The following is a 19,362-nucleotide window of genomic DNA, read 5'->3' as shown; positions in this document are numbered from 1 at the left end:
CTGTTGCAGACATTATCACGTGGCTCACAATCTGAATTCATGTTTAATTTACGGAAGCTCGCTGTTGATAAACTGCTTCTTAACCAGAGCACAAATTACAGAACCACACCACCTTCTATTCATGGTTCCGCAATGTCCCTCACGGGATCAATAAGGTATCAGTCTATCAGGGCATTATGTAGGTAATGGGCAAACAATTTTAGGGTTTCTAACTTAATTAAGCTATTTTTGTTTTCCTGGATAGGGCTGAGTGATATGAGTGAAAATGCTTGTCCTTTGGACAGTATGAGTTATGTGTTTATTTTCCCACACCCATGAGCGCAAGACTGAGGTTAGGGCTAGGTTTGTTACACAAAACCTTATGAGACCACCAGGCCTTGCACTGATCTAAAGGGGGCATCACGTACAAGTCACACATCTACACATTTCTCAGCGGTGAAAACGCATAACAAATGTGCTTTGGCACTGTACCAATTCTTACTTTCAAACATTTTACAGTGATGGTTTTATTGTGTACAGGGTGCATATAAAAATTAACTGTCCAATTCAAACAGCTGTACCATGAAAACGGCACCACAGCACAATGAAATTAAGCAAAACAACAAACAGCACCATGGGACTGATATTCCTAATAGCCAATGACACTGCACTCTGCATGGCACAGGACATGTGGCGCCTGCCAAAAAGAATGGGGCAGGGAACCATAGCACACTCTCATGTGGCAGCCTCTGGCGAGTCTACAAGAATGCGTTTCCCATTGTCCCAGCTGCTGTACATATACCCATTTCTTGGGTCCAAGGAACTGGTCAGCTAATGCTGTAAGAGCTATTTATTTTTTGTATATTTTAGGCCAGGCACACCAACCAAAATAATTGTGCAGATGAAATTCTTGCGCCAGATATTCATCTGGTTTAGTGAGACATGGCAAACCTCTGGATTTGTTACTAACTGCTAATAAATGCAGCCATTGGATCTTGTATAAACCAGAGTGAACATCGTCATTAGAAATGCCATTAATCATAACGGTGGTAACTGAGAGAGGAAGAAGGAAGTTAGTCCTATCCATCTTCATTGCTCAAGCTGGAGGTAAGCAAAGCTGCATGCTGCCCTCCATATACAACCAGCAGCCTTTACTAAGGATTTGTACCTCAGTGTAAGTTAGACTTCATCCAGGTATATACCCAAGATTTGCCTGAGCACTCGCTCTCTTTTTTTTGCCTTCGATTTGTAAGCAGGAATTCTTTGGGAGCAACAGCGTAGGTACATAGACCATACAGAAGGAGGCAGGTCAGCAGCGCTAAACTGAGAACTGAAACAGGGAAAGCATATCCCTGCATTCCCGAGAGGAGCTGGAATAATGGGAGAATGTTGTTGTGTCTGGCTCAGGGCATCCCATGTGGCATCTTGTAGTGTGCGGGTCACTGGAGTGGGGCGCAGCCAGTGAACCCCCGGGTGCTTATTCGCGCCCTACCCGAGCCGGGGCTCCTGCAGCGAAGGCTGAGAGCAAACAGGCGGGCCCCTCCCGAGGGCTGAAGACCCCCGATGGAAAGCCGAGAGCGCTGTGCAGCTGTCCAGTCGAACCCTGCGGGAGGGGCAGACGTGAGGCGCAGGGCTCAGGGGGAGCTGCCTGAGGACGCTCTTTGAGTGCCATTCCCACAGATTCCCTGCATTCCCCGCTGGAAACACAGCCCGGAGATGCAGGATCCCGACCGCTGCACAAAAGGCAGCCAAGCGAAGCTGGAAGGTTACAAATCCTCTTCAGACGTTTCCACGGGTAAAGGGGTAAGACAGGAAATACAGAGGGGAAAGTCTGAGGACTGCCTTGATTGACTGGAGTAAAGTGATAACTGCTGATCAAAAGGAATTGCTCTCTAAAGCCCATTAGAAACTGCACACACTTCATATCAGATTTGCTCATACTGCTGTGCCCAAGGTTGGACTATTAAACTCGCTTCCCAAGGTGCTTCTGATTTCCAGTCAGAGTTAAGCGCTAGGTTAATTTAAATTGTCTCATTAAATTAACTGGATCTACTAGACAGTTTTCTGGCTTTTAACCAAGTTCAGGTTTGCTGGCTCTGTCGCTCAGGATCTGCGCCTGTGGCTGGAAGGTTGCCGGTTCGTATCCCGCGGCTGGCAGAGGAATCCTACTTCGTTGTGAGAAGATTCTTAATACAAGTACAGTGGGACTGATTTGTATGCAAGGTCTGAGGAACCACAAAAATCCAAATTTAGGTTGATGTGAAGAAGATATATATATTTAAATATATATATTAAATATATATTTGGTTATGCACCAAATATATATTTAATTCAGCTGTTTGATGCTTGCTCTTCAAAACGTAAAACAGCCTCTCCAGTTCTCAAAGCTTGTGTGTTATTTTCAAAATACAAGCATGTCTGTACCTCCCACCACGGAATAAATAGTTAAAAGGTACCTTCCAAAATTGCCAACGCATTAACATGCATTTCATATTGACCGCGCAGCACAAACCTATGTTGTGGAGATGATATTTGATCAAGGAGAACTCTCCAGAAGAATCAACAAGTGACAAGTGCTTTGAAATGTATCCACTGTGGCACTTTTAGCACCTGAGATTTTGTGAGTGTTTCAAAATTATGAGAGCAACATGTTAACGAGTGACCACAGCACCAGAACCAGAGATCCTGCTCTTTCTCTTCCTGGCGTAACCCTGAGGTATACAGGCAGGCCAGGGAAATTCAGCCGGGGAACAGGCCAGCACGCACACCACAGCCTCGCTTCTGGAAACATTACCTTGTTTATAACCACCACTTATTCACAAGTTTACAAGAATCTGTGTAAACAGGAGCTTAATTAACACCAGAACATCAAAACGTATGACCATGCCCTGCCTGAGTACTGAAGATCAATACCAGCACAATTGATGGCACCATTAGAGAAGATGCCCAGGGAATGTAATGGGCTGTTTCATCAGTCAATACCAGGAAACCAGCTCGGTGAGGGACGGACTGTGAGTGACAGATCAGACTGGGTGGCAGAGGAAGAATTACACCAACCCAGATTCCTCACACCCATCTCATCAACCTACATTTACAGAATGGGTGGGGCTGTAGATCCAAAAGCTCAAGGATGGAGCCACCCAACCATCATCTGAATAAGTGCAGCTCTTTGTCTGCATGAAAACGATCTGTACGCTTGCAGGCCACCCAAGGGGACCATATTGACAGCTGAGAGAGAAAACTGCCAAATCCTGTGGACAAGAGAACTTTACAGATAGTGGCAGTGATGGGAGTGAAGTGTTCTATTATAAAATAAGGCCAGCCTTATTGCCCACTGACACACTGACAAAGTCTTTGATCAAATAACGTTTCACCAAGCCAAGCAACAAGAATCGATTTTCCAGCAGGAAATTCAAGACCACACAACAGCAGGATTACAACAACATGACTTGAAGAAAACAAGGTTGAACTCTTGCTGTGGCCAGCTTGTACTTTACTCTGTATTTGGATTGAATCCATTAGACCTGACTGTTATATTTATATTGTGCATCAGAATATTAAATATTCACTTTCAGGAAAACATAATAAACATGGACTAGGTAAGTAAGGGCAGGACAGGATAGCCATGATCACTAACCAAGTGCTTTTACACTCAGATCAAGGTGGCTGCTGACACTATTTAAAAAAACACAAGAAAAATATCAAGAGTTTGGATTCTTTTGAATGTTCTACAGTTTCTCACAGCAGTACATTCTTGCCCCATAATCGTATCATAATCAACAGAACACCTCTAAGGAGAGAATGGATTGAGGTTTTAAACAAGTTTGATCTGAACAGGCTCTGATCTGATTAGTTCAATCAGTAGAACACAAAAACACAAAGGTCATTTTGTACAGAATGAATTTGAAAAATCACAAGTTTTATAACTCCTGTGACTACTTTGTTACTATTAGGAATGATGACACCCTGTTCATGAGCTATACACCATTAAAGTTAGACACCCTGTAGATGCTAACAGCATCTAACCTTTATAAACGTAATATATATTTTTAGGAACAGGTAATGGGTTTATTCCATGCTGAAAAGAGAAGAAAGAAAACGCAACAACGTTTCGGTCATGGAGCCTTCTTCGGTTTAAGCATGCTTACGCTCGAAGAAAGCTCCACAGCCGAAACGTTTCTTCTTTTCTTCTCTTTTCAACTTGTTCTTTTGCAGCCTACGCACGCTGACGCAGCTGCCCACCTGAACTACTTCATATAGATTTTTATTGCTTTAAAATGAACTCTGACGGGCCGGGTGGCTCGGTCTCTTCACTAGCGCATCCTGGGGCCTTACCTGAAGACTGCCCGAAGCTGAAGCCAGTGGAAGAGGTTGTTGTGGTGTTGCTTCCAAACACGGCGGAGGACTGGCCGAATGTCGAGCTCTGCCCAAAGGCCGGAGCGCCGCTCTGGCCGAAAAGGCTGCCCCCAGTGCTGCTGGCACTGCTCACGGCCAGCTGCCCAAAGGAGAAGCTGTTGGCGCTACTGGTGCTGGCCGAACCAAAGATCCCACCACTGCTGGACGCTGGTGCAGACGCGGCCGGCTGCCCAAAGGCGGGGCTCGACCCGAAGGCGGCCTGTCCGAAGCTGAAGGTGCTGGCCGAGCCGCTGGCTGGCTGCCCAAAGCCCGTCGACTGCCCGAACACGGGCTTCCCAAACCCGGTATCAAAACCCGAGGAGCCAAACCCAGAGGTGGCCGGTGGCGCCGAGGTGGTGGCCGTGGGAGGCTGTCCGAAAATGGAAGCGGTCGCTGCTGTGGCGGCCGGCGTCGAGGCTGGGGTTGGGGCAGTGGGAGAGGCGACTGTGGCTACGGCTTGGGACAAACTAGACACCCCCAAGGTGGTGCTCTGGGTGCTGACCGGAGTCTGGGTGAAGATGGAGCCCGGCCTGTCGGAGCTGGAGGGCTGCCCAAAAAGAGAAGGCTGCTGTGGCAGAGGCGCCGGCAAAGGAGAGCTCTGAGCGGCAGGACTGGCACTGGAGGCTGGGGCTCCCTCTGACGGAGGGGCACCAGACGCTGTGGAAACCGGAATGGGAGAAGCTGCTGGTGCTGCTGGAGGAGCAGCAGAGAGAGCAGCAGGCAGCTTTTCAGGGGCTTTCACGACCCTGGTCTCATCAGCAGGCAGAGCCGGGGCCGGTGATGGGACGCCACCGTCCACAGGACCGGGTTTCGCAGGCAGGGAGACTAAGCCCTCACGGTCCGCGCTCGGCGGTGCGACGGGCTTCACGGGCTCTGCCGCCGCAGGAGGCTCTGTTCCTGCTGCAGAGGGCCTGGCTGCTTCCCCACTGCTGCCGTGAGCTGGGGCCGCTGGGGAGGAGGCGAGGAGGCTACTGAAGGAAGTGACAGCAGCGGGGGGCACTGCAGAGGTGCCGCTCGGCTGGCTAAACGAGAGAGCTGGTTTGGCAGGACCAGGGCCTGCCGGTTCCGCTGGCTTGAACACTCCAGATGAAGGTATGAGGCTGGCGGCCTGGACATTCCCAAACACGGCACCCACGGTCTCAGGAGTATCGGCAGCAGCGGAGGAAACGGCTTCCTTGGAGGCAGAATCTGCAGGTTTCCCCATCTGGAACGTGCTTCCGAAACTGAAGTCGGCCACGTTGCCCGCAGGTGGCTCCGTTTCCACCTGGGCAAAGCTGAACCCTGCACTGCCGCCCTTTGGTGCTTCTTTCGTTTCTTCGTCTCCCTGGCCGACGCGCAGGCCCGAGAAGCTCCCGAGCGTCTCCCCGGCCACCGTGGGCTGGAAAAGCCCATTCCCCGATTTGGAGGGCTGGGCCTCTGGCTTGCTGCCAGCTGTGGGCGGGGCCGGCCTGCTGCCGAGCGCTGGCTCTCCGCCGACGCCGGCGGTGGGGGTGGATCTGGCTGCGGCCGAAGGGGTGGGTTTGGGGGCGAAAGAGAAGGCGCCCTCTCCTCCGGACCCAAACACCATCTTCGCTGTGCCGGTACCAAAGGAAAACTTACTCAGCTGGCTCGCATCCTTTCCTGCAAGAAACCAACACAAAATCGTCCCTGTGACCTGCCAACACAATGAATTAGTCATACAGGATTATCTTAATTTAATCTTCTCATGCTTGATCATTTTTATTTCAGATTCCTTTTTTTATTACCTTTACTGCAGTAACTAGTACAAACATTTGGATACTTTCAGGAAATAACAGAAAATAAATGGGGAACTGACAATACAAGTTGACAAACATGAAATCTAGGAACCTGTTCCCACGGTCTTTCAACAGTTACTTGCATTTTACTGTATTTATTCTCCACTGACTATAACTTAAGTCCCCTAAATGCTCATTTGGCCTCTCTCTTCTTCATTACATCAAAACACATTAAACAACACAAACAGTAAAATGAATCCAACCACTTAGTGACTCATCAGTGAATCTGCAATGCATCACAACAATACTTTATTTTTCAAGTCTTCCTAGCTGGGAAAGACACAATCTTGTGTAAAGGCCTAGTCTAAGCGAACAGAGGCAACTATGCAGCGATACCTTGAGAGTTCCCACTTCCTTGAGTTGTAGCAGCTGAAGAAGCGTTGAGAGAAGAGAACCCAAATCCGCCACCAGACCTATCAAACATACCAAACACAGGGACAAGCTCTAAGCAGCTATTCCTGTCTCAGTACTTGCCATTGGTTGTTTCCACAAACTCTTCTTTGAGCTTCACATTTACTGTACAAATAAATATGAAAGCAAATAGCCTTTAGAACAGACCAAGACTTCCAGAAATATCCCAGACATACAGGACACAGCCTGATCTCAGAAGCTGAGCCAGGCTGGGTCCAGTCTACACTGCGAAGGGAGACCTCCAAGCAAAACCTGTGCTGTGAGTGGCCATGGCGGACCAGCAGGCGGCGGTCTCTCCTCTGCGCCAGGACTTCCGGACCAACGTCCCATTTGAGAAAACTGGTGTGGGAAGCCCTCGCTTTCAGATAAGAAGCTGGCACTGTTTGTAAGGGTAAAGTGTTAACCCCAGTAACCTGGCTAAATCCATGTTTAATTCAACCAGCGAAGCCATTTCTAACTTCTCTACCCAACATGCTGCATGGTGGGGCTGCACGAGTGTAATGGCTGTCAGGTGCTCTAGTGCTGCACCAAAGTGGAAGACGGAATGAGCCCCCTCCTATATATATCCTAAAAGTAAAGTAACCTGGGCTTATTTGGGGTCAACTGTGCTTTGTAAATGCACCTATTATCATCTATACACACAGAACAATGTCTACTTCATTACAACTGGACTACGTCCCAGTTCTTGAATCTCCTACTGAAAAGTACCAGAGAGTTTGCATGAAGGAGGGTTACCAGTCCATCAAGCACTTACACAGCGGAAGAGAAGGAGAATGTTTTACTGGTTTGCTCTCCGAGGATGGGGACAGAACTGGAAGCAGGGAGGGCCGCTGGGGTTTCATTTTTTACAGACCCACCTAACAAAAAAAAAAGAAAAAAACGGCAAGAAAAAAAATAAATAACAGATCGCTCAGTGTCCGGCTGTCCTTCAACAGGTCAAATACCATTCCACTGTCCGCCTCTGTTTTAAAACAATTTACAATTGTGAAAGACTTCTTTTCTTCACCACAGTTAAATTTCATCATTAGGAAGTGGGTACTTGGAACTGCATTTAACGTCTTCTCAGTTTTTAACAACTTCGGATGGAACAGATCTCAAGTCTGTTTTAATGAAGTGAGCTGCTAAGCGTGAAATTTAATGCTACTTCGCAGAGCTGGGATAATTAAGTTACTGGAACCCCTATGGTTATTTTAATATATCAACATGTTTTTGGTATTGAGGCATTTGCATTTGAACTTACGTATTTAAATTCAGGTTATTAATTGAAAGCTGCCACTGCTCTTCTGTTAGTCTCAAACTGCAAATTAGCATTAACCACTGATTCTCCAACATCCAAGAAAATGCCCAGTTATGTGAGAACGAATGCATAAGTATTTCCCAGTCCAAACTCACACTTTTAGGACAGACGTGATAGTGACCTTCGATGGTAGTACTGAAGCAAATTCTGAACCACGTATTTGTAAGTCTTCTGTAAGCTACCTAGTTCTTTGTAGTGGCTATTTTTATTAGCATAAAATAGATTATTAAATGTTGGATGCTGCAATTGCCTGTAAAAAAACAAGTGATATTTTGCTACATGCGTTTTGGTGGAAATAAAAGCATATCAATAAGAACAGACGTTTTATATGTTTTATTAGTTATCAGATATTTCAATGTTATATACTGTATACTGAGTGGTACTAAAATTGCAAAAAATGCTATTTATTCCAGCACTTATTTGCTGTATTTTTAATTGCTCAAAGAATATAATTGCATCAATGGCAAACCTTTTTTAAATTTTAGAGAACTACAGTTACATTGCAATTGTGGTACGGGGGCTATGCAGAGTACATGTGGTAAGATCAATCGATAAAGTGCATATCTTTATGTGAAGTAAAAAGAACCATCTCCAAACCATAAAAACAGACATGAAAGTCAATCTTATTGTGTAATTCTTGCTTGAGTAAAAGCAGTAGCTGTGCATCTGAGAAGACAGAGAAGACAAAGCAGACTTAGACTGCAGAATATAAAGCTGAAGTACAAAACAAAAATGAACAGGTTACTCGATAATAACCTGTTGATGATAATATGATTTGTTCAGAACACCTTGACTGTTTTGTAGTATCTTGTGTGGGCAAGACTATGCATGAACATAATAAAATGTTTTTGGTTATGGATATTTAGAGTGGACTGCACTAGGCAGTTGTTTCTACATTTAGTTTTAAAAATATAATACAAAGAAGCAGTTTAGGAAAAAGGGCTCAAGTCGGTATTTGTCTTTGTCCATACAGCATCAGTGAAAAGATGGACAGTGAAACAGGATGGACACTTACCAAAAACAAAGCCAGACTGTAGCGAGGTTAAACTGCCAGTTGTTGGGCCTGCAGCCTTCAGTGTATTTTGGGATGAATTCTGAGTCTAAATAAAACGAGAATAAATCAAAAATACTAGGAAAAACTCAAAATTAAAAAACTGCTGCAATTCCACATTCAGTAATGATACACGACAAGCCAGAAACGAATTCACTGACAACCTACCTTAATAACACATCCTGAAGCTTTTACACGAGTATTTCAATGATAGTATTAGTTACTGGCTCATGTGGTGTACGTTTCCAAGATCTAATAAGCTAGATGCCTGTTGGAATAAATTTGCATCCTGTATCTAGTGCCTGAGAGTTCTGCCAGCAGTCACAGTTGTGGATTTTTATGTAGCCAATAAGCAGCAGCGTAAAAACAGAACATTTACCCGTTTTGCCTGGTTTGTTGCCACCGTTGCCAATACCTGCTGGACAACCTGAGCAGCTGGAGCTGGAACAGATGAGCTGATGGAGAGAATACAGAGGAGGCCAAAGTTGGCACAGCAAGATTTCTGTTACCACTATCTATGCTATTAAATGCGAGCTAAAACCAAATAAATGTGCACAGCTCTCTTATTGCTTGTAGCCACGCATTATAATATTAAAACTGCGTGCACATAATAGTAGCAAATACTAACATAAAGGGGTAGAATACTATCATGCAACAGAGACCTGCATCCCTGGACACTTCCAGTTCCATTCCAGAACTTTGATCTAACCTGTGGTTTATTAGCTTATAGAATGAATCATTGTTGAGATCAATCAAATAATCAAGATCCTGGAATGGCATGAAGTGGAACTGGAGTCGCTGCCTGACTGCAGCAACATGAGCTCATCTGACGATGAAAAGGGGGTTTTCTTGAGCTAAAAAAATGGAAAGCAGCCTGAGTTACACAGGAAAGGTTCTTAAACTGACAAACAAGTCTGATCCTAAAATAAGAAATGGGAGAGGGGTTACCCTGCTGTACATAGCTATTCAACACACAACAACATCCCAGAGCGGGAATGAGTAGAGCTGTTCCAGCATAACCACAAAAGAGAGTTCATCTATTTGGAACCAGAAGCTGAAATATAAAAGAAATTTGTGGAGAGAAGTCTTGGCAGAACGAACAACACCTAATCACTTTCTCTCCTCTCCAGAGACTGCTCATTTTACAGAGAATGTGAACTTTGCAGAGGACTGATAGAAATGCAGTGGAGACTGCACGCACCACATTATATAGGCCTGAACACTTCTACAGCTGTTGTGAATGATTAATTAAGAGCAAGCAAGTTCAGCAAGATATTTTTGCTGCATCAACCCATTGGGCGTTCAATATCACGGCAGTGTAATACTCTGAACGTTCAGCTATATAAAGGCATTCATCAGAAGCAAATGCAGGTATGTTGTGCATAAATGGAATTGAGCTAATGAACTATTCTGGTGTGGTATGGTCTGCACTCTCAACACCACCAGTTGACAAATAAAAAGATTTAGGGATTTCTGGTTATTGTCAGAACAGTCAATTTAAAAACTGCCTGGGGGCCATCCTGCATTAATACAATTTTCAAGCGCTCAGAGAACATGGTGGACGAGCATGTTAATATCAGAACTAAAGAAGGTTTTAATAACAATACAAACAAAATCAAAAAGTTATCTGACTGCCGAGAATTGGAAATATAATGGTTTAACCTAAAAAGCATCACATGCATGCATGTCAGTGAGCATTCATGTGACTCCATTCAAAACGTAGTGACCTGAAAAGGTGATCAATTCTACATCAGATGCAGAAATTCACAGTTAAAAACAACCGATGAACCGATGAATGTGAAGGCATGATCCTCTATCAATAATCTTGGAGCAACTCTTATCACAGCATCTTTGCGACAGAACTGGTGCTTTCTGGAAAAATTTCTAGCTGTCAATAGTAAGTATGATATCTCAACTTTCTTAAAAGACTTCTTAAAAGATTCTCTGATGTGGTGATGGGTGAAGCTGTGCATGCTGTGCTTTTAAGCTTAAGACCTTTAATGAGTCTATACCAGTGGGCTTTTCTCTATTAGGAAGCACAGATTATTGCTTTCTTTCACAGCAGCTCTTCAAATTGAGTCTCTCTTTGCACATCTGAAAAACCCCATCAGTATGAGCAGAGCATCACAGCTCTCCTCCTCATGGCTCTGATCAATAAGCAGAGACCAGAGGAGATGGTGGAGAAAGGTGGGCATTTATAGGCAGACTGACACATTCTTTTCCACCCCTAACATTTACCCTGCAGGTGGGTGAAATGAAGATTACCAGCTACTCGGCCCTACTAGTAGTCGTCAGTGCAGGCAAGCACGGTTTCCCTTAGTTCATTGTAATATGTGCATAAACCCCACAGTTCAATAATGAGGGCTGTACAGCTCATGGGCAAAAGCAATAATGAAAAATGCATTTTTTTGGATGCAAAGGTGAAACAGATGGGCCCTAATATGAAAAACTTCCTTTTTACCACCTTAAATACAAACAAGTCGAGTGCCTTAATGGATATGCATCTTAAAACATTCCATTTGCATTTTAATGAGTATTCTTGGGAGCAAATCCTTGCAATATACAGAGAGAGACAAAGCTTGAGCACTTTAGATGAGAACCCATGAGCTGTGCAAGAAACTAAATAAATTAGCTGTACAATATGAACCATTTACTTGAACTCATTTACTTGGAACACGGGGTGGTGAGGTGGGCAGGCGCAGCTTAATAACACTTAATAAGAAGACAAGTCACACGGCTGGAGCTGGACAACAAACGCTGCGATTTCATGCCCATGAAGCGTCAGACCGAACTGCAGGCAGGCCAGGGGAGTGCCGGAAACGCGGGAGGAACAAGGCGGCCAGCTCAGCCGGCTGTTCCGCGGTCCTGCGAAGACTGATTACAGGGCGAAGAGAACATGGGAAGTCTGGCGACGTCAACAGCAGGGCGCTGCAGGATGTGTGTGCAGCTGAGACAGGAAGCTTCCCCCACAGAACAGAAAAGAAACAGCCCTTATCTTTTTTTTTTTCCACGTATTGAATTAGCAGTGACTTTAAAATATCCACAACCCCCACCCCCAGCACACAAAAAAAGGCTTTTGTAGAAGACTTTTGCAGAAAGGCTGCGTGAACATTCGCACTGACACTAAGATGGCTTGGGCTACTGTTCACACACACATGCGCAAAACACGAGTCAAGACACAGTATCTGCCAAACGTTCAACTGGTACGTGTGTTAAATTAAAAAAAAGGTCAGAAAGGTTAGCTGTCATTTTTGTAATGTACTGTGGGCCATTTGTAGTTACATATTAACATACTGGCATGACCCAGCACTATGAGTGCAAGGTTTGGAGTTAATTGGCTACATGGGCCAGTTTGAATTCTGGAAAAAAGAAGCAGGTTTTGTGAGGAGTCAATCCAGATGATCAGGAGTCCTCTTAAGGGAACACTTCCTTGTTATTACAGCTTGATGATGCCTTTCCAAAAGACTCCACAATCAAAAGTAAATCTTGAACCAGAGAACAAAAGAGAATACGTACAGTACAGTGAATTTAAAACTGAGAACAGAAGTTACGTTTTTATACACAAAGGGTTTCGGGAGTCTGGAATAAACTATCAAGCCATGCTGTGGAAGCCGATACCCTTTCTTCTTTCAAGAACGGCTCTTGTGCTTAATGCCCTATATGAAGTATCTTAGGTTAGCCTACCTCTTTTAAATAATTGAGGTCCCTATTAATGTTTCATCACTGAACCAAGCAGGTGCATTAAATTAATGCTGTGAAGCAATAAAAGAAGATTCTCTGGATCTCATTTCTATTCTCTACAGGTCACCTACTTCGCAAAGAACTGTAAGGAAACCCCATGATACGTGACCAAGAAATACGTAAAATATCTACTATACCAGGCAAACAAAGTAAACCTCAAAAAGTACATAGCATCCTAAATCTGCACACCACTAAACCACAGTGAAGCTCTATCTATTTTGAATAATCAAAATTATTCACAAGCAGTTTTAAGTTTTATTTAGACAAATATTGCTTCCCTTTCCCGAGATTTAAGTTGCGTTTGAGGTGCTCTATTCAATAGAGACAGCAATGTTTTGATAAAAAGGGAACACACTGTACTTTTTAACAGGTTGTCAAAACCATCCGTCCATTATCAGACAGTTTATTCCTGCCCACTCAGATACACAAGGCAGCACTATACCCTCAGGGTGCTGATCCATCACAGGGCACTTAAACACACATGCACATGCATTCTATTAAGATACACTAATTAACCTAATCAACCAAGAGAGCAAATCTTTAGAAGGAGGGAGGAAAACTTCTCAGAGGACCTTGGTCTGTAATCACACCCAGGACCCAGAAGCTGTGAGGCTGCAGTGGTTAACTACAACGTCACTTTTTGATCTTTATTATTAATTAATATATCTTTTATTAAATAGTTTTACTAAACTCTCAAAACACTGGGCTGCTCTACTGTGGCAGACTTTAGGGCAAGCTAAAGCAAAAAAGCCATAGATATAGAATGAATAGATTTATATATATTGACTGTATGTAATGGAAAAAATACATTTTACCAAGATTGCAATTAGCAATATTCCAGTAATATTGGGCTTCTTGAACTTGTTTTGCAACACTGGACCACCAGAAAACCCTAAAATGCGTGTGTGTTTCTAGACTGTCTTTTCTGATGGTCTGGCACCACTTAGTTATGTGGCAGTAAAATCTAAAAAAGGAAGAAAGATTTTTTTTTTTTACCAATAAAGGAATTTTATGTAATATGATACTGCATGTCAAATTATGTATCATTTTCTTCTGCTAAGTGAAGGTTTAATGGAAAACTTTAAAGATAAAATACAGTTATCCTATGTTATGTTATCCTAATGGCATAAAGGAAATTAAGTCGATTTTAGCTTTGGTGAAAAAAATAGGTCCGATAGAAGCACCAATCCTGTAATTATGTGATCGAAGATCTTGGAGCACCTTCAAAACACTTAATAATGCAAACCTTCTTGGGGATGTACAAGCGCAGCCATTTTTCATTCCTCAAAAACAGATTTAAAAGCTCTTATCCTCTGCAAACAGAGCAGCACCATCGAAAAGGGAAAAACACTAAAAAGGGCAGTTCTGAAGGAGGCTCAAATCCCGCTATCGATCCTGCTAACCCTGCTCTGCCTCACACTGCCAGTCGGGAAGTGTTGGGAATGATTACTGTTAATCAAAGCTGTGGTGTCCAAACCCGGGTCTCTGAGGCCTTGGAGTCCGGAAGGGCTCTTAACCTTCTATTATCCTGGTCAGATAACCTTCTTTTTTATTTTGGTACACAATCTGCCCTTCAAAAAGAGGCTTTTATCTCAGGGTTAGCTCTTGTGCTTCATAATGCTTAGATTTTCCCAAGGCCAGTTTTGAACAGAACAGCCTTCAGGATCCAAACGGGTCCTTCCCAGATACACGTTGTATACAGACAACAAACCACTTTTTATAGAAACAGTCTAACCCCTAATCCGGAAAAATAATTCCCCTTCCTGCAGAGCGCCCACACTGTAAGATCTATTTAAACCTCACAAAACTGGATTCGGTACATATACAAACACACACACATACACACAAGTATACAGCACGTATATGTTTTCATGCAGCACTGTTCAAAGCTTTGTATATTTGCCAGCAGCCATATCACCTTGTAACTCACAACTGGCAGGTGTGAGCCTGGTCAGTACCTGGATGGGAGAAAGTTAAGTTTGCTGTTGGAAGAGGTGTTAGTGGGGTCTGCTGCCTGTGTGGGTCTAATGTGGTGGAGGGGAGTCCCCATTACCTGTGAAGCTCTTTTGAGTGTCCACAGAAGCACTATTAAAGTGTAAAGAATTATTATTATTAATTATTATTATTATTATTATTATTATTATTATTATTATTCTGAAAGCCTGGGGTTGGAACTATTTATTCGTCTATGTGATACTTCTCTGTATTCACTGATATCATAGCGGCCACCAGCTCAGTACTTACTTACATGGTATGAGGGTGGCATGGTGGCGCAGTGGTCTGCATGGAGTCTGCATGATCTCCGTGTTTGTGTGAGTTTTCTCTGGGATAGCTGGCACTGGTCTGAGTGGGTGAGTGGGTATGCCCTGCGAGAGACTGGTGTCCTGTCCAGGGTGTACCCTGCCTTGAGCCCATTGCTTTCTGGGATAGGCTCCAGCTGCCCTACGACCCGGAACTGGAAGAAGCGTTTAGAAAGTGGGCGGGTGGATGGGAGCAGGTTTTAGCAGTTTCGTCATCTCGGGCTTTTACACATAGCATAAACATCATCCCGCTTCCTGCAGTTATCCAAAAGAAATATGGGACAGCTCTTTATAAAGGGCTTTTTTTAAATTCTAATTTAAAAAATAAATTAGTTGTTAATACTTTTACAGTACGCTTCTCCAGCACAGCAAGTGGAGCCTGGCTAGGCTGTCAAGTCTACAAACCCTAACAAACTGGAGATGTACTCAATGTTAAAAAAGGAACAATATGTTGGACAGTGGAAACCAGGTATTTGAACTTGGCATGACAAGGCAGACCCGAGATACGATAGCACATTTTCTCATTCTGACAGCAGCACATTTTTACCATCATGCTGAATGACATCTGTAGTGCCTGGTCTTCCATAATACAGCACTACAAGACAAAAATAAAACCCAAGTGCATGGCAAGATGCCAGTCCCCAGGCAATTCCAGCATCACTCCTTCAGATAATCAATGTTTTAATTAAAGTTAAGAGCCCAGCAAGATAACTTGAATAGAGAACTTAAAATGGCACTCCACTTTATAGGAGTGCTGTTTCCAATAAGAAATGAAAAGCAGAGGGGAGCTGGCCGGTGCTTATAAAGATAAATGGGCACAGGGTGCCGTTGATCATTGACTCAAACTTGTCATTAGCTGAGGGAAACCAGGAATCTTTAAGGGATGGAGCTCAAATGCTCAAGCACTGCCAAGGCTGACCGTGTGAAGCTGGCCAAGACATTCTGGGCCGGTTATAACACTTGATTCCTGATGCACACTGGGAAGCTGCGTCTCTGCAGGGCTAACGAAGCTGTGTCCACCACCCTCCATCAGTGGCTGAGCTTTGCTGGGCATGCTGTGGGCTTGCAGTACGAAAGAAAAAGCAGTTAATGATGGCGCAGGTAGGACATTTCTGTCCTATGCCGGAATTGAGGTTGTGGCAATGATTCAAGAAATGGCACTTAAGTGGACTTAATCAATCTGAACTGATTCACTAATAAGAATTGAAGATCCCCACTGTCACCTGACAAAAAATGCAATTCACACATCCCTCCAACCACCTTCGAACCACTTCTACCAGTATAGGGCGGCACAGGGGTGCACCCTGGATGGGAAGCCAGACCATCACAGGGCACACACAGACACACACACTCACACCAGGGACAATCTTCCCAGAAACCCATTAGCTTGCCAGCATGTCTTTGGACTGTGAGAAGAAACCGGAAGAAACCCATGAGAACAAGGGGCGAACATACAAACCCCACGCAGACAGCACTGCAGGTGCACAACTGAAACCAGAGCCAGTTTTAAATGCCACTCTTCACTCACTGACATTTCTTGTAAAAAAAGGAACAGCTGGCAAAGTTATCTTTATTTTTAATGACTTGCCAATGCCTTAGTCTGCTTGCCTTGCTTCACACTGGGAGAGCACTGGGCAGTGTTAATAGAAAACTAAAACAGCTGCACCCCAGCAGTATGACACACAGTTTACCAACACTGGGCACTAGCATTTTGCAATGGTATTATTGTATTTCAACCCCAAGAAACCAAATACAGCAAAACAGAAATCCTGAACCTCAGAGAATTAAATGTTCCCCTAATGTCATCAAAATAGGCGTCAGACATTTAAAAGATTTTTAACATAAGATGTTACGAAAAAAGTCTGGAAGGTTTTGTTTTTGTTTTCCATGAAGGAATAGGATTGCTGTTATTTTCTTCTACACACCCTCTGGAGGAGTAACAGTGGGGAAAAAAAGGAAGGGCAAACGTCAAATCTCCAGAAGCAAAGCAAAACAGAAAGAGCATCCTGGCTCCCAGCTACTGCTTTTTTCATGGCCTGCTTGCTGCTATTACCATATGGTACGTTAGAAGGCTCGCATCCAAGCATGCCAGCCGCAAACAAGACCGAGCCTGACCTCAACATCTAGGCCAGCCACATTGTTCAACTCATCTGGCAGGGAAGCACTTTTGTTTAATATACAAACCTATAACAAAGAATGTTTGTCCTTCTAAAATACTTGACATTCACTGGGAAACACAATTGGTTAAATTTTGTACATTATCTTTAGTGAACTCTTTTTTCTTTTTTATGTGCATATCGGTAGCTGTGAACTGCTCATTTTATGTTTCAAAATTTGGCGAGAAAAAAATCTTAACGCAACAACGGGCTTCAGAATTAACTGCCCAGCCTTTGGATTTGATGGACCTAGTAAAGAATTTAAATTAAGTTTCTATTTAGCAAAGTTGTTGTCATCCTAAAATTGTACTGGAAAGCAGGACAACTGTCAAACTTGTTAACAAGGAGAGCAAAATGAGAGCTTCAAACTGGAACAGCTCAAATATACCGTGCACACTTTACTCAACCGTTCGTATCCACTGCCAAGTCAGTACTGAACTGGCAATTAAAAATCAGCCTGGCTAAATGGAGATACCGAAACCTAACTATCCTGCATTCTGTCGTCTCAGATGGATTGCCCCAGCTGTTCAAGCAGCAAGATTATTCTAGTTCTGTAAAAATGCGGTCTTTCTTTTAATGCAGTGAATTCATTAGCTACTCACATACTCACTACAGCTTCATGAAAAAATTGAAGTGATGGAACCTACAACTTCTAAAGAACCGCCACTACTGCAGCTATTTCACATACACCTGTACAAACCAGCCTTCAATACACTCCACTTAAGAGCAAGTTAGGCAATGACAAGCAGTTTCTTTCTATTTGGTAACCAAGCCTTGAGACATTTACTCAAAAGCTTCAGGAAGCCTCGGGAGATGGACAAAGATTAAAAAAAACAAAATGTATTGAGAAAACACCATTTCATCACAAGTGGATCATTTACTAACTACTCTCAAGTTCCTAAAAGAAACAAGTGTCACCAGAGCAGTAAAGTCTAATAACTGGCAGCCTCTTGGAATGATGTGTTGTAGATGTGATCTAAAAGACTAGCTCATACATCTATGAATACTATGGATGTCAAACGTCTGCTTGTTTTAATTTAGAATCTCTGAAATGGATCCATAATCCCTTCTTTTAGAGGGCTTATCAACTCCATGAGCTGCTGTGAAGTGCAGCAGTCAGAAGGGTAGGGAAGACGATCTACTCCAGTCCTACAGACCTGATACCCGAGTACGGAGGACTCACCTGATGACTGTTGACACAGGCGGGGCTGGGCCTTTGTCCTTCAGCTCCTGGACATTCACCACCTGCGGGACGTTCTTCAGAGTGGACTCTGTGAGGGATGTGCTGACGGCTAAAAATCAGTGCGAAGAAAATCAGACAAAGACAAAATTGGAGGTGTTGAACATTGGCCAAGAACTTACGCATGCAATATGAACGACACAACCTCTCCATCAGCTGCATTATAAATGTATAATACTTCACTCGGCTTTAATATTTCTGATTCAGAAACAGAACTGTGATGGCATGAGCAACTCAAGTTTACCACACGGAGGATCAGGTTTAAGATGGAGCAGAATAAAACTCAATGTCCTCGGTGACAAAACCAGCCAATCACAGGAGATGTCACACTACATGCCAATAAGGGCTCTGACATGGAGACAAAACGAAGATAATAATGGTATTAAAGATGAAGATGATGATAATATTTAGGGGGAATTTCTTAAAGAAACCAGAATAGATAACCTGACCAAACTGCAAAAATCTTTGTCTGGGATTGTTGGAAAAAAAAACAGGGAGAAGAGATCTAGATCAATAAGCTAATAAACTAAATTAGCTTTATGGCCTCCACTAGCTTGTTACTTTTCTTATATCTACACATTAAATCATTTAGTTTGCAGGGCACAATTCCTTTTATTCTTATCATCCAGGCTATTCGTATACAGAAATAACTGTAATACAAATATATATATATATTAAAAACATTCAAGCTGCAAAATAACAAATGGGGCGGGAGATTGCTTTCTAGTTATTCTGAATATTTTGTTTTAGATGGAAGACATTATTTTACAAATCACTTCAGCCTCCTCCTGGTATCGCCAGAGCAGCAAAGCAATTTGCAGTAATAATGATGTTGCATGACAGTGGAATGAAATAGCTGCATCTGTGGTAACACTGTCAAGACTAATCACACAGCAAAGGACCTTGCAGATACAGCAAAGACAGCTCCACCAAGCTTCTGCTGCTGTGTGGATAGCTTGCGCCCCCAGGTGGCAAGATGCCCTGCTCTGCATTTGT

General features: G+C 43.5%; 1 protein-coding gene across 4 annotated transcripts in view; it reads right to left on the bottom strand.

The window, feature by feature from the left end:
* nup214 (nucleoporin 214) overlaps positions 1-19,362 on the bottom strand; it is a 59,664-nt gene that overhangs the window by 27,612 nt on the left and 12,690 nt on the right. For all 4 annotated transcript variants that reach the window (XM_088940651.1, XM_088940652.1, XM_088940654.1 and 1 more), the window contains 6 exons: positions 18,310-18,418; positions 9,309-9,384; positions 8,894-8,978; positions 7,336-7,438; positions 6,507-6,583; positions 4,315-5,994 (listed from right to left, as the gene is read on the bottom strand). In XM_088940651.1, coding sequence (XP_088796777.1) covers positions 4,315-5,994; positions 6,507-6,583; positions 7,336-7,438; positions 8,894-8,978; positions 9,309-9,384; positions 18,310-18,418 — 2,130 coding nt within the window. The remainder of the gene's footprint in view (positions 1-4,314; positions 5,995-6,506; positions 6,584-7,335; positions 7,439-8,893; positions 8,979-9,308; positions 9,385-18,309; positions 18,419-19,362) is intronic.

The sequence above is a fragment of the Atractosteus spatula genome, chromosome 23, assembly GCF_055471065.1.
Source record: "Atractosteus spatula isolate fAtrSpa1 chromosome 23, fAtrSpa1.hap1, whole genome shotgun sequence".
Classification (NCBI taxonomy): Eukaryota; Metazoa; Chordata; class Actinopteri; order Semionotiformes; family Lepisosteidae; genus Atractosteus; species Atractosteus spatula.
This window is presented reverse-complemented; position numbering and strand designations above follow the sequence as displayed.